The sequence below is a fragment of the Chaetura pelagica genome, unplaced genomic scaffold (genome assembly GCF_000747805.2).
Source record: "Chaetura pelagica isolate M959 unplaced genomic scaffold, ChaPel_1.0 scaffold386, whole genome shotgun sequence".
Classification (NCBI taxonomy): domain Eukaryota; kingdom Metazoa; phylum Chordata; class Aves; order Apodiformes; family Apodidae; genus Chaetura; species Chaetura pelagica.
The window spans coordinates 2,389,212-2,403,548 of record NW_009953703.1 but is presented as its reverse complement, the minus strand read 5'-3'; the positions used below and the strand labels follow the sequence as shown (position 1 = coordinate 2,403,548).

The window sequence follows — 14,337 nt, the reverse complement described above, 5'->3', positions numbered from 1 at the left end:
CTCGGGCCCGGGCGGAGTTGGCCGGAGGCTCCGCAGCGCCTTCGCCAGCTGTTGCTTCCCCGCCGCCCCCTCCCGCCGGGTCGGGATTTCTGCTGTGTCAGTGCGAGTCCTGGCGGTGCCTGGCGTGCTGCAGAGGTGTCCCAGCCCCGGCCTGCCCTCGCTTTGGTGTGGCGTGGCTGTACGGCCTGCTCTGAGCACTGAAATGAGTTGTGAGGTTGTTTTGCTTTTCCCTTCGCTGCATCCTCGCACAACCCTGCACTTCTTATTGCTGTTATTTTCTTAACTCCTTGTCTAGAGTGTCCGTTTTCTTTAGAGTTCCCTATACCGTTGGTTCTGTAACTGAATGGTAATTGAAGAAACCTATAGAAACTCACTTTGTCTTTTTACATGTTTCCTTTCTGTCTGGAAAAACAGAACGTGTAAAGGGAGAGGAGGACATTAGACAGGCTCTTTAGCTTTCTTCTTGTGTTCTGATGAATGTGTATACGGTGCTTCTTTTGTTTATATTATTACCTTAAGTGCTTGTGGCTTTGAAGTTTGTTAGACATCTCATGAAAAAACAACCACACTGAATGTGTGGCCAGTGTTGTTCCCTTAAGACTTATTGAACCGTGGGATTTGCTTAGCTTCAAGAAGTTCACTCCCAAAGGATGTGAACAGAGAAGTAAAGTGTGGTTAAGTTCCTTTGTTAACACAACTCTTCTCATACATGGAAAATAGCATTTTCTACTGGATAGTAGGCATACTGCTAGAAGTCAGGATCTCAGCCCACAACATGTGTTGCTGCTGGAGGAAAGGATGGGGTAGACTATGCAGACCTTAAGGCAGCATTTTAAAGCTCATGAATCATGATGGCAGGTGGGTGCCAGGATGTGAAAGCCTTTTACGATTGGGTTTTTATCCTTTTTTTCATAAACATGCTTAAGTGTGTTTACCTACAGTGCCTACCTGGTAGCTCTCTGCCCTCATAGTCAATAATCAGATGATCATAGCATGTTGTATAAAAGCAAATGGAAAGCCAGGTGGTAAACAGCAAGATACTTCTGACACAGGCAAGTGTTTAGCAATACTTCGCATCTTCACCTGTGAAACCTAACGTTGCTGTGACTTGATTAAGGGTTGATCTTTCCCTCAAATCCTTACTCAGGGTTAAAAGTTGTCTACTAAATTTCTTGGATGCTTCAGATTATATGTATTGGGTTTGTGTGGCAAGGTTTTTGTAGCGAGGGGGGTGACAGGGGCAGCCTCCGTGAGAAGATGCCAGAGGCTTCCCTGTGTCCAACAGAGCCAATGCCAGCCAGCTCCAAGAGAGATCTGCCACTGGCCAAAGCTGAGCACATCAGTGATGGTGGTAGCACCTCTGTGATAACAGATTTAAGATGGGTGGAAAAAAACATGCAGTGCAGCAGTGGCTGGGACAGAGGTGTGAGGATGTGTGAGAAAAACAGTCCTTGAAGAACAAGAGAAGATGGCTACAGGTGCTGAAGGAGAGTGAAGACCATGGTGAAACAGGCTGTCCCCCTGCAACCCATGGAGGTTAGTGGTGGAGCGGATATCCACCTGCAGCCCATGGAGGAACCCATGCTGGAGCAGGTGGATGCCTGTGCCCATGGAGAGCCCATGCTGGAACAGGCTTCTGCCAGGACCCTTGGAGCAGTTTTCTGGTGGAACTTGTAACCCCACAGATGACCCATATTGGAGCAGTCTGTTTCTGAAGGATTGTACCTCACTGGAAGGGACCCACATTGAAGCAGTTTGTTACTAATCTCAGGGGTTTTTTTATTAAACTAAAATTGTATGCAAAGCTGGACACTTTTTTAGATGCCGATATTGTCTAATTGGATGTAGGAATGTGTAGATATACAGAGTGGAGATAAACTTATGATTGCAGGGATGTTTTGACATTGTAGCGTACTGGAGGAGTGTTACTTAGGGTAGCCACATTGTAAAAATGAAAGTTTTGGAGAGTTCTGCACATTTCTGGTCTACCCCAGCAGCAGTGGGATCAGGGCAGCTGACCTGTGATGGATCTGGTTACGAAGCAGTTCTGTTATGCCTGCTGGGAAAGGGAAATCAGGAAGCCCAAGAATATACTTTCTCATGATGTGTGAAAGCAGGTGTGTTTGGATGATGATGATGAGTGCTGAAATAATAGTCTGGTTTTATGCTAGCAGTGATGGGGTTTGTTGTTTGGATAGATCCATGTTTAAAACTACATAACTGGTGGTGATGGTAGCTTTGAGTCTTAGCACTACATGCTTTGCCCATAGACACTAGAGACAAGCATTTGAAAGCAGCTTTCTGAGCAGGAAAACAATACTTTCAGAAGTGGTCAGTGCTTCTCGTTTGTTTTTGTATACTTTGTCCAATAATGTATATGGGGCCAAAAAATCAATAAAGGAAAAATTAGTGAAACTGAAAATATATATTAACTGTAATTTTAAGATGGCCACTGTGGAGGACAGCTATTAGATGCAGCCTTGGCAAAAATTAATGAATTCTGGTAGGTCCATCTCTCTTTAGTTTCTGCTACTGTCTGTCTGTCCCTCTCTCCCTCTTCATGCACTCCTTTAAACAGGCAATAGAAAATGAACTGGATTATTCTTTGATTCTAGAATATTTTCCAGTCAAGCAAGGAATAATGTGGCTATTTATCTTAACAATGAGGTGGTGTTTGTGTCTGCAGTTTCATGTTGTTCAACCAGTTTTTTTCTTTAACATTCTTGTTTGCAGCCATAATCCTAACCTCTCTTGAGCTCAGTTTCAAAACCTTCACGGCATTTTCTGGTGCTGCATATTAAGCATATTAAAAATCCTGGTGAAATCACAGGAAGTTCTAATGAAAGGGATTGCTCCGTAGTCTCCAGGGAGCATGAGAGATGAAGTGTGTGTGTCTTGGAAAACTGATTTTAAATATTAAAGTGAGATGTTACATTACAGGCTTCTGTAGGTGCTGAGCATGTTCTGTTTAGGAAACAGACAAGTTACTTTGTGGCATCAAACAATGGCAAGTAGGTTCTGCTGCTGCCAAGGGACAAGTTATTTGTGATACTGAAACAGGTCTGATGAATGTCTGTGGTATCTTGTTGGTATCTCTTCTGTCGGTAATTTTCTAGCCCGCAGAGTTAAAAAAAACTCCTTCCATTAATCTAATGTTAATTGTTCATTTGATATGGAACCCTGTCAGATAACTCCGCTGTTCTGACTGAGGTGTTTAAGATTATTCTTTCCAAAAGTTAAACGTGTTCTGATCATGAAAATACCAGGCTACTCATAAAAAGTCCTTCTCCAAAGTGAAAAAATGGAGGGAACTTCAATCTGGTGTCTTTGTGTCTCTTTTCAGTAATATTTGTAGAAAGACTCCTTACTTTGTTAATAACTTTGGGTTTAGATTATTTTTTTGCAAAGCACTGATTTGCAGTCAACAAACTGTTTGTTAGTGTTTTGTAGCCAAGCTGTATCAAAACACTTTTGCAGCTGAATATGTGAAAGGACACAAAGGAGGAGGAGGTGAAGGAGCTGATGTCCTGGATTTCTTTATTGCCAGAATGGACAATCCTTACTCTTGCTGAGAATTTACGAAATGTTGGACATTGAGAAGTCAGCTGGGCTCATCTTTCTTCTGAAGAAGAAGCATGCTGTGGCCTGAGGAATAGGGGAATTAGTCCTTTGACAACCTGTGATGGTTTTGAGTAAGTTCCTCATACAGGAACTAAATTGTTGTGGAAGAAGAGTGTCTTTCTGTTACCTGAATCACTTGAGAAATAATGGTTAAGTTTTTCCTATATAGATATGTAAATTTAACTGACCAAATTTAAGATATGAGCAAGTGTGACTTTGAATTATGTACAGGTCTTTCCAATAAGTGAAATGAAGCTGTGCTTTTGTTTAAGGAACATAAGAAATCTGGGAGTCTTAGGAACTAGGATTCTGAGGCAGCTGTGATAGCTCAGTGTTTAGCAGAATGATGAATTATGTCAAGGTCTGTTCAGCTTGACCTCCTGCCTTTTCTGATGCTTTTCCTGTGACCTGGAAGGTTTGAGGATGTAATTACTACTACAGTATTATAATAAATGAACCTTAATCCCCAAGAGAGAAAGGGTCATCAAAACAAAAAAGATATAGGAGAATAAGCAACTATTCTGTGGGTAGTCACAGTGTTAAACTTGTGTTTCATGGCATAGATCTGTATAAAATGTGAGTGACCAGCATTTTCATGGGTCACATGTCTCGGAGACTGTACTGTGGATATCCTCTGAGCTGTTTGTGTCTTTCAGCATTCTTTTTCTACAGCAGTTGTTTGTATGGAAAAGTTTGTGTTAGGCAAGTATTTAGATATTTTTAGTAGTCTAATCGGATGAGCACATGTTCTTTTGAAAAAGTGTGTGTGAGGCAGCTGTCTGTCTCTGAGCATTTGGAAATGGGGGAGGAGGCCAAACCACTCTTGGCAGAACAGCTGCTTCCATTGGTCGCAGCTGGAAGCACTGCACTTCAAGGAAGATGAAAGATTCCCCCATAAAATATCCTAAATATTGATTAGCTTATGTAGAATAATAGTAGTAGAGATTAATGCTTTCATACTTGCCTCAGTACTTGCAGGGAGAGATCAATACATATGGTTGGAAAACACTTTTCCAAAATTGGTGGATTTTTGATAGATGTGTCTCAGACAAACATTGTGGCCAGCAAGTCCTGGCCTTAAGGCAGAGAGTGCTTCCCCAGGGACTACATTTATAACTCCTGATCTTTATCAAGTGAAAAACAGTGCATGAAATGGCAACTGGGATGAAACAAACAAATGGTTTGTTGTTGTCATTGAATAATGGACTACTGTATTTCTATACTTGTGACTCAAATTCTTCAAGAGTACAGTTGATTCCAAGCTGCTAGGAATTAATGCAGATTGAAGATAAATTGGCCTGCAACCATTTGTTTAGTTGTTGAAGGATGGTTAGTATTCATTGGAAAGTTATTAACACAGATCCTCACTAAACCAGTGCTTTGGAATACAAAAGTGTAATTTATGTTGTTTCTTGTGATTAAAATAACACTTCTGAATCTGTGGCCCTAAAACAACTTATCAGTTTCTGTTACTTAAATAGCTCCTGTTCTACTGTTACTGTGGTTCCTCTGTGCTACTCACTCCTTTTCCTACCCTCCTGCTGTTACTGTTCATGTTAGGAACTGGAATACGAAACTAAATTACAAATAATCCTGCAAACGAGTGTTTCTGGGTTTGTGGGGTTTTTTAACACCATCAGACTGTGAAACCTTGTCTGCTGAATTATGTATTTACAAGGGCTGAAAAATGTACTTTTACCTATTAGCAGCTGGTGTACCAATATGTAATTAAATTTATAAAGAGAACTAAGCAGTGGATAGTTTTACTATGTTAGCAGCTCACACAAAGTCAGGGAGAAGCAGTGGTTTCCTCTCTGGGATCTTCTTGCATAGTTTGAGAGTAGAAGCACAACACTGAAGTGTAAGCATTCTCCTTGTGACATGAAAATGAGGCCCTTTGGTGGTTGTGTAATTAGATGATGCAATCAAGCCAGGCTGCAAACTCACCATCACCTCCAGTTCCTCTGTTGCTGTTCCATCTGTGTGGTTCAGTCCCATAGGCCAGCTCACTGTGCAGTTCAGTGACTGTGAAAGCTACACGTTTGTTGGCTTGGGAGGCTGTTTTGGTTAGCAAGCCTAATCAGCTGGAGTGAATTGTCTCCAGATTATTAAAAAAATAATAATTATAAACTGACTTGAAAGTAATCACAAGAGTGTCTTCCAAAGGTGATTTCAAGCAACTGAAGCAAAGCTAAAATCCCACCAGAAACAGCAATTTGTTGTTGGCTTATCTTCACACGTGTGCTGTATCTTGCAGGTGAGGATGAACAATCTGCTGAGATGGCTGCAAGGTGGGAAGATGAGAAGGTGACTGAAGCTGCCTCAGATGGTTTTGTTGCTATTAAAATCGACACTAAAAGGTTTGATCCTATTCTAATTCTGTCTCTTATACAATCTTCCATTGATGATGAGAGTAAGAGGCTTTTGAAGTCCTTGCAGCTAGTTTAAGTTCAAGGTTCCAGAGCATTAGTGAATTCAGTACTCCTGAAGCCACTAGAGCCTGAGAAAATTCAGAATTTCAAAATTTACAGTTGTGTTCTTCAGAATATTCATTGTGTATTTCAGTGCTAGTAAAAGAATGCTCAAGGCTGTCCTCAAGGCAACAGGAAGAGACACAAAAGTTATGTAAAAAAGCTGGAAACAAAATGCAAACAATCTTGAGGCAGTTCTTAATTTGCCAAGTTACCTCATTAATTGAAAAACTCTGATGAATTCAGAAAGATAAAAATCTGTAAAGCCCTAGAGAAAATATGTTTGTCTCTATTGTAACACATGGAATAGAGAAACATTGAAGTTCCTAGGTAAATTGCTATTTTTGTTATGTTCAAGTGTTTTAATCCATGAGCAGAAAGTACATTGACATTTCCCAAAATGGTGGTATTTTGAAATCTTTTATAGATGTTTTATTTGACTTACTGTATTATTTGCACTCAATAAACTAGATGTCTTTTTCCTGGATTGCTTCTTAGCGCTGTTCCCTTAAATCCTATGCAGTCAACTGTGATAACCAGGGATTATCACCATGTTGACACTTACGCAAAATGTTGATGAGAAGATGCAATGCAAATTTGCTTTTAGTGTTCTTTCAAGTATTTAAATAGTTTTGTGTGTGGTAGTAGGACAGTTATTTTTACGATGAAAGAGAATCTGAAGTTGTTCCAAAGTGATTGCTCCTTCTAAAAGAATCTTTTCTTTCAAACAGTGAAGCATGCCTCCAGTTTTCTCAAATTTGTATCCTTTGACATCAGTTCAGGTGCTACATTATGAATACAGATAATTGCTCTTTACAAGTTAACACTGTTCTTAAGACACATAATTCCAAGCAATATTATTAGAAATACTTATGGCACAAAAATATGCAATAAACTGTGTAGTTGGGAAGATACCATCTGTGTATTCAACTTGCTGTCAGTTCTTAGAGAAAGTAAACAAGTTGGGTTATTTTTAATGTTAATTCTAGGTAATTCTCCAAATGGAAAATTATGCAAAGCTTTATGTAAGCAAAATAATCAGCATTAGAAAACAAAGAAGCAATGCTTTAAATTACTCACTGGAGTTCAGGGGAGAAAGAACAAGTAGTGGACTGGATTCTGTTATACACAGGTATGAAGTTAAGTAAATATCTGCCTACCTTAAGTAGGTCACGGCACATAGCTCAAGAATTCCGTGTGATGCTGTGAAATTCGGTACCCTAGAGATACTGAAAGGGAATCCAGAACCTTAACTTGGATTTTTTTAATGCTGTAAAGACTTCATTATTGTCTACATAAGACGTTGTCTCACACTAAAACAAAAGCTTCCAAGTCAAAGCATAATCAGTTCTCAGATATGTGTGTGTAGGAGAAAAATATTTTGGCATAAACCATTTCAAAGAAAAGAAGAAATACGATCAGTTGTAGATAATGTTTTCCAGTATTATTGTGAATGTCTTTTTTTCTTCCTCGCTTGACATTGACTGTGGGCAGCCAGGTGGAGATAGAATATTGCTCCATAAACTTCTGCTGTTCTTTTTAAAATTACTTCATAAACTGTCATTTATTGCCCTTAACTGTTGCTGTGCAGATCCTGTAGTGTGCGTTCCATCCAGTTTTTTTATAGGAGACAATGGGATCCCTTTGGAAGTAGTTGCTGGCAGTGTTTCTGTTGAAGAGCTTGTTACCAGAATCCATAAAGTTAAACAGGTAACACTTTTGCTAAGATACTGCATTGTTTCAGTCACGTGCTCAGGACAGGAGATGTCCCTGGCCCTTAGCATTTGCCTTGGAGAAGGATGAATTACTCGTTCTCCGACAGCACAGTCTGCTAACTGAAATTGAGCGCACAAATTGAACATGATGGAAAACACTATGTAGAAATACTATGTTATTTTTTGTTTCATAGATTGTTTTAGATCATCTGTATGAAACCTACAGTATTGAAGAAATATGTCACAAACTCTAAACTGGAATGACATAGCAATTACTCTTTCAGTTCATAAATGTTTTTTTAATGTTGTTTGTTTAATGTGGATTTATAAAATTATGCTATGGAACATAATATACATGTAGGTAGTTTTATCACTTTGATTTCAAGTGTAAGATTAAGATTAGGAAAAAACTGCATCATACTCAGCCACGTGTGATAATTAGTTTTGTATTTTAAATAGTGCTGATTCTCCAGAAATATTTGTCTTGACCTTTGAACCTGTGGAAAATACCAGCAGTTTAATAGTCTCGGTTTTATTCCCCCATTTCCTAGATGCACACAGTAAAAGGGCAGCCTTTGGAAAATGGCAGTCAGTCATCTGCTCCCTGTTCCTCCTCTCAGTCTGATGGTGCTCCAGAAAATACACAATCCAAAGCAGCAGAGTTTTGTGACTCTCCCAGGGCTGTTCCATCTGAGACAATAAGAGCTCCTGCTGGTAATGTTTGGTATTTTTACAAAAACACTAGCTGATTGGCTTTTGAAATAGTTTTCATTTCCTTAAGTTGCTATATGATGGTACATAAAAGGCAATATATTGAGTGGACTTTTTGAGGAAAAACTTGGGTATCCCAGAATGCTTCTTGCAAGCCTAGAGGGAAGGATAACTTGTCATTCTGCTCAGTTTTGGGTTAGTAACCTAAAACCAAACTGAGGGGGCGGGAGGAAGTCTACTTAGCAGACCCTCATATCTCCTTGAGACCTAGTAGGTGCAAATTATGGCTGTCAGTGAGCATAGTAATTTTTTTATTAGAAGAAACACACCTTTTATTTTTCTCCTATGCATTGCTTTCTTGTGAATTACTCAAAGATGGAGCAAATTCAGGTCAAGCAAGCCAGGAAGCCACTAATTCTTCAGATGAACAAGTGAGTGATGCTCAGCCTGTGAATGATCTTACACTCAAAGTAGAAAGGTAAGTCTTCTTTTGCTAAGTTGCTAATGTATTGTATTTGTTTCTCAGGAGGCAGTTTTGTTGTTTGGTGGGGTTTTGAACAAACAGGCTTAATTAAAGAATTTTTGGTGCTGTTATCATTTGGCAAACATTTATGTGGTCTTATTTTTCTTTAGATGTCTGTGACAATACTAGGGTTAATGTAAAAACTGCTTTTAAATTACTCTTAAATTTAAATTAGTCTGGAAAACTAAAGATGTTCTTCTTACTTTGATATAACTTGAATACAATGTGCTTGCAAAAATTTTGAAGGACTTAAAACATTGAAAGCACTTGAAACTGGGGTGATAAAGTGCTAACCTAGATTTTTTACGTCCCTTTTCATGTCTTCCCTTCTGTTTGCAAATGCTTTGTTAACATTTTAAAATGTTAATAACAGATACTACAATTTTAAGACTTTTTATTTTATTCTTAAATTTAGAATAACAAAAAAGCTTGAAGAAAGACGAGAAGAGAAAAGGAAAGAGGAAGAACAGGTAACACAAAAATGTAAAACCACTTCCAAAGTTTTATACTGTTATTTGATTGTTTAATTCCTTTTTAAGCAAGTGGACTTCAGTGTTGTCTTACTCTTGTCCAAGGCAGTTTCATGGTTCCAGTTTTATGTCTTTTTATTCAGAGAGAAATTAAGAAAGAAATCGAACGGAGAAAAACTGGTAAAGAAATGTTGGAGTACAAAAGGCGGCAGGAGGAAGAACTGACGAAACGCATGTTAGAGGAAAGGAACAGGGAAAAAGCAGAAGAGAAGGCTGCTAGAGAGCGGATCAGACAGCAGATTGCAATGGTAAGGTAGCTTGCTGCCTCTCTCACAAGGGCCATTGTAAGAATTAATGTGTTTGGAGTTTATGTAGCATTTTCTGTGTACAAAACGAAGCTTGTGCATTTGTGTGAATTATGATCTTTTCTATCTGAATGAATATACTCACTTTTCTGTCATGCTGCTTGAGTCAAGTGGAGAATTACCATAGAAAGGATTGCAATTTAAGCATAGTTCTGGAACAGAAGCAAGGGGATGATTAATTGTGGAACATGCAGGAGAACACTGATCTCTTCAGTGATGGCGAGGATTTTTTTTCTAAGTTTGTATTTATCTGTGTACATATATATAAACAATTTGTAACAACTGAAATGCCTCCTTACTAGATTTTGGCCTAGAACACTTAGAACTGTAATGGTGTAAGTTGTCATAACAGTTTTCCCTTTCTCTTCATTGGAGTGTAAAACATGCATGGGAAGACCAGCTATGAAAAACTATTTGCATGAAAGTGACTCACTGAAAAGTGTCACCATGGCTAATGACACGAGATGGTGCATTTTGGCACCACAGAATTCTTTGCAGCACTACTCTTTTCCCCCTTGCTGGGTACTGAGTGTAGGTTGCAACTCTGAATGAACTGAATATTAAGTTACAATTAATGATAAAAACTAAGGTTTCTGCTTGATCCTTTCACAGGATCGTGCTGAGAGAGCAGCTCGCTTTGCAAAATCAAAGGAAGAAGCAGAAGCTGCAAAAGCTGCAGCTCTCCAGGCTAAACAGGCTGAAATAGAGGCCAGAAAAGAAGCATCTCAGCGGGAGCGAAGGTGAGTTCCTGTAGAGAAAGAAGTGTATATTTTTGGGGACAGAAGTAAATATACTTACTATCAATTTTGAAGAGATATAATACACATCCTAATCTAGTAATTGATACAATTTTTAACTGCTTAAAGTGACATTAAAAAGTTGGCTTGCTTTATTATTTATTTGTAGTTAATTACATTAATATTATGTTCTCTGATAACTTCCATCCTTTTGTCATTCCTGATTATGAAACACTAACAACCTTTCTTTGTGTTATTTTAGTTAGAGAAGAGCTTTTTCTGTCTTTAAATACCACATACACCGGGGCTAGGTAGGGAACTAGATAGGTTGAGAATGTGATAGATAATGACTAGACAGAATGATCAGATGAGGTCAGAACTGAGCTGGGAGCACAGTGCCAACCCAGCTGCTTGGCTGTGTGCACAGTTGGCTTGGATTCTGGAGTACTGTGTCCAGTTCTGGGCTCCCCAGTTCAAGAGGGACAGGGATTTATTTGAGAGTGTCCAATGGAGACTTCAAGGATGATTAAGGGACGGGAACACCTGTCCTATGAGGAAAGGCTGAATGACCTGGCACTGTTTAGCCTAGAGAAGACAAAGAGGGGATCTTATTGAGATATATATATAGAGATCTATCTATATATACATATCTGAGAAGTGGATGTCAAGAAGGAAGGGCCAGTCTCTTTTCAGTTGTGTCCTGTTTGTAACTGTGCATACACTGACTGACCCTGATCCATGTCCTGCAGTGCAATAGCCAGGATTCAGTTCCGCCTCCCAGATGGATCTTCCTTTACTAACCAGTTCCCGTCTGAAGCACGGCTGGAAGAGGCGAGGCAGTTTGCTGCACAGGTAAACTGGTGCTTCGTTTTCTCAGTTACATGCTGATTACAACTTGGTGTATCATCAGCTAGTAGTTGATCATGGAAATGTCATAAACTGCTTTTTTTGTTTGTTTGAAGGGGGTGTTGGTAGCAGCCTTTCCCAGTGCCACCAACTGCCTTTGTCATTAGCTAGACATAGTAGGATATGGAAAACCCTTCCTTTCTTTATATGAAGATGATCGATTGTATTAGAACTCTCGGGTCACTATGGCAAGGTGCACTCAGCTGGCAAACCTGCCGTTGTTTGAAAATGAACAGGTGCCAATGTCCTTTTTTCACAGACAGTTGGTAACGCTTATGGCAACTTTTCACTGGCGACAATGTTTCCCAGAAGGGAGTTTACCAAAGAAGATTATGGAAAGAAGTTACTGGAACTAGAGTTAGCACCCAGTGCTTCAGTTGTGTTGCTGCCGGTAGGTGTTGGGCTTTGGATTGTCTGGGTTCTGTTTCCTTGCAAACAGCTGTACTGTAGCTGTATATCTGCTATTAGTCAGCCATGATAATTGGCTTGAATTTTGGTCTTTTCTGTGTCTAGGAGAGATTGAAAAATTAGTTTCACCTTTTTCAGGACTGATTTGGAGGACTTTTTCCGAAGCAGATAAATGGTGGTATAGATATTTATCTTAATATGTAACCAAAGGAGTTCTCTTGTGTCTGTTGAGCTGCTTCTGAGTTATGTATGAAATATTCAGTCTACAGGACTTCAATATCTGACAACTTTGCTTTGTGTTCCTCACCAGGCAGGAAGACCTGCTACTTCTGTTGTTCAGGCTTCAGGCAGTGATCTGTGGAAGTTCTTGGGCACCATACTGTATCCTCTCTTAGCCGTTTGGAGATTTATTAGCAACTTTCTGTTTACAAGTCCACCCCCCTCACAGTCTGCTGTGAGGTCAGCTCATCAGCAAGACCATTCACATCCTTCAACATCTGGCAGCATTGAGCAGAGCAGGTAACCACAACTGTTCAGGGCAGCTGTTTCTCAAAGTAGTTGCAGGAGTTGTTTTCATCAGGTAGTGGAGAACTGAACTGTATCTGTCTCTAACTGCTGCCCTCTCCTTGCAGTTTCTGGCCACCACCCCTTCCATCTGTTTAAAAGGGATAACCTGGTGGCTGGTAAACTACGTGACAGCTCTAACTGGATGCTTGTTTTTTATGTGTGTGATTAAGTAACTCCTTATTGTTTGCTTCAGCTTCCCATTACAGAGCAGAAAAAGCATTGCCTTGCAGTCACTTAGGAATAGGGAATTCAGCTGCAAATAAAAATGTGAGTTTCCCCTGAGCTGATACCATTTGGAAGACAAAAATTTTAAAAATTAGATGTCAGATTGTTATGGTACTGTTAAACAAGAAACCCAAGCAACTGAGATCTGATTTTGACAATTAAGGTTTTGTAATGGTTCAAGAACCAGAGAGCTCCCTTGTACCTGGAGAGCCACTGTAGCCCCTTTCAATGTCATGTTTTCCAGGGCAAATGAAATTCTGTCAGTTTGTCCATTTGCTAAATGACATTTTCAGTTGGTTATTGCTTCCCAAGGAAACAAAGGGCTAAAGATTACTGGGGATAAGAGTTAAGGAAGGATGCATGATTTACACAAGAAGTGAATGCAATAAATAATTATTACCAGGGGAAACTTTCAAATTTCACTGTCTTTTGTACCCTAGGCAAGCAGTCAGGAAACGAGTAGTGGAAAAGCGGGGGGAAGACTTCAAAAAAGAAGGAAAAATATATAGACTGAGGACTCAAGATGATGGAGAAGATGAAAACAATACTTGGAATGGAAATTCTACACAACAAATGTAGTTTTGAGTAACTGCAATAATCACTGTCTCTGGCTTTTTCTTTCTTTTTTTTCCTTATTTGATTATGGACAAGTGGGGCTTATTCTACACTGACTGATTTACTTAAAATTCTTACTTCTGCAGTGAAGTATGGAATAAAGTCTCTATAAGTCAGAAAAAGCAAGTGGGGTGTAGCTGAGGCCTAGAAGCAAAGACTGAAAATTTCCATCAGCTTTCATAATCATTACCCTACTGCCAGAGAAAGGCACTTTTTAATCTATAAATATACTGCTACATAAATTTAAGGGCCAGATATTAATATAAAGGTCATGGTAGGAAATGACTGATTAAAATGAGGGTTTCAGAAGCACTATAAGTAGCAAATCAGGTAACTAATTTATGTTTAACTTTTTTCTTGCTTCTGCAACTGCAAGCAAAACCTTGTAGTTTTTAATTTCCCAAGCACTCAATAAACTATTTTCCAGAAAACATAACTGCCTTCTCTGTGAAGTTCCTCTGAAGTAGTTTAGTTACAAGGAAGCAAGTAGTTAGGATCATATACACTGAAATAGAAAATTTAGCAGACAAACTTTTTGTTCCAGTGTAAATTTCCTTACTGGGGAGTTGCTCATACTAAAATCTGGTAAAATACATCTGACATAGCATTTTGGGACCAGCCTATGATATAGGAAGAAAAAAGAAGGCTGTTCGTGACATAAAAATGGAAGGTTTTCTTTTGGAGGAAGGTTATCAATCTTCCCTCCACACACATCTTGTCATCAGAGACCTAAATATTATGGGTGTTCTGCACTGCTTCAGATTCCTATTTAAAGGAAATATAATTATTTTTGTACTCTGCTCAAATGTGAAGGCATAGTACTACTTCCATTATTTTTAAGATAATTTATAAGGAAAGGAGGGGAAAAAAACAAATGCAGTAGCTGCAATAGAACAGTATATTGTCTGAGTTTAAACCAGTATGAACACTAACTTGCCTTAAAACACAAAGAAGCTTCTTAGGGATGCTCTCAGATCCCTTGAAGGGGCTGTATCAACCAAGG

At 39.2% G+C, this 14,337-nt stretch overlaps 1 protein-coding gene across 1 annotated transcript; it reads left to right on the top strand.

The window, feature by feature from the left end:
* Positions 1 to 5,868: 5,868 nt before the first annotated feature.
* Positions 5,869 to 13,765, top strand: UBXN4 (UBX domain protein 4). The gene is made up of 12 exons (XM_010000377.1): positions 5,869 to 5,981; positions 6,824 to 6,852; positions 7,684 to 7,802; positions 8,359 to 8,521; positions 8,894 to 8,996; positions 9,457 to 9,511; positions 9,655 to 9,819; positions 10,489 to 10,616; positions 11,363 to 11,465; positions 11,779 to 11,910; positions 12,238 to 12,446; positions 13,160 to 13,765. Exons 1-12 carry the CDS (start codon positions 5,902 to 5,904, stop codon positions 13,296 to 13,298), a joined length of 1,425 nt encoding a protein of 474 aa, XP_009998679.1. The 5' UTR covers positions 5,869 to 5,901; the 3' UTR covers positions 13,299 to 13,765.
* Positions 13,766 to 14,337: the final 572 nt, after the last annotated feature.

Excerpts from the sequence above, each read along its gene's own strand:
- UBXN4 (XM_010000377.1), top strand. The coding sequence starts at position 5,902 with ATGGCTGCAAGGTGGGAAGATGAGAAGGTGACTGAAGCTGCCTCAGAT. Across the intron at positions 6,853-7,683 it reads CCTCCAGTTTTCTCAAATTT|ATCCTGTAGTGTGCGTTCCA; the intron begins GTATCCTTTGAC and ends GTTGCTGTGCAG. Across the intron at positions 11,466-11,778 it reads CGAGGCAGTTTGCTGCACAG|ACAGTTGGTAACGCTTATGG; the intron begins GTAAACTGGTGC and ends CTTTTTTCACAG.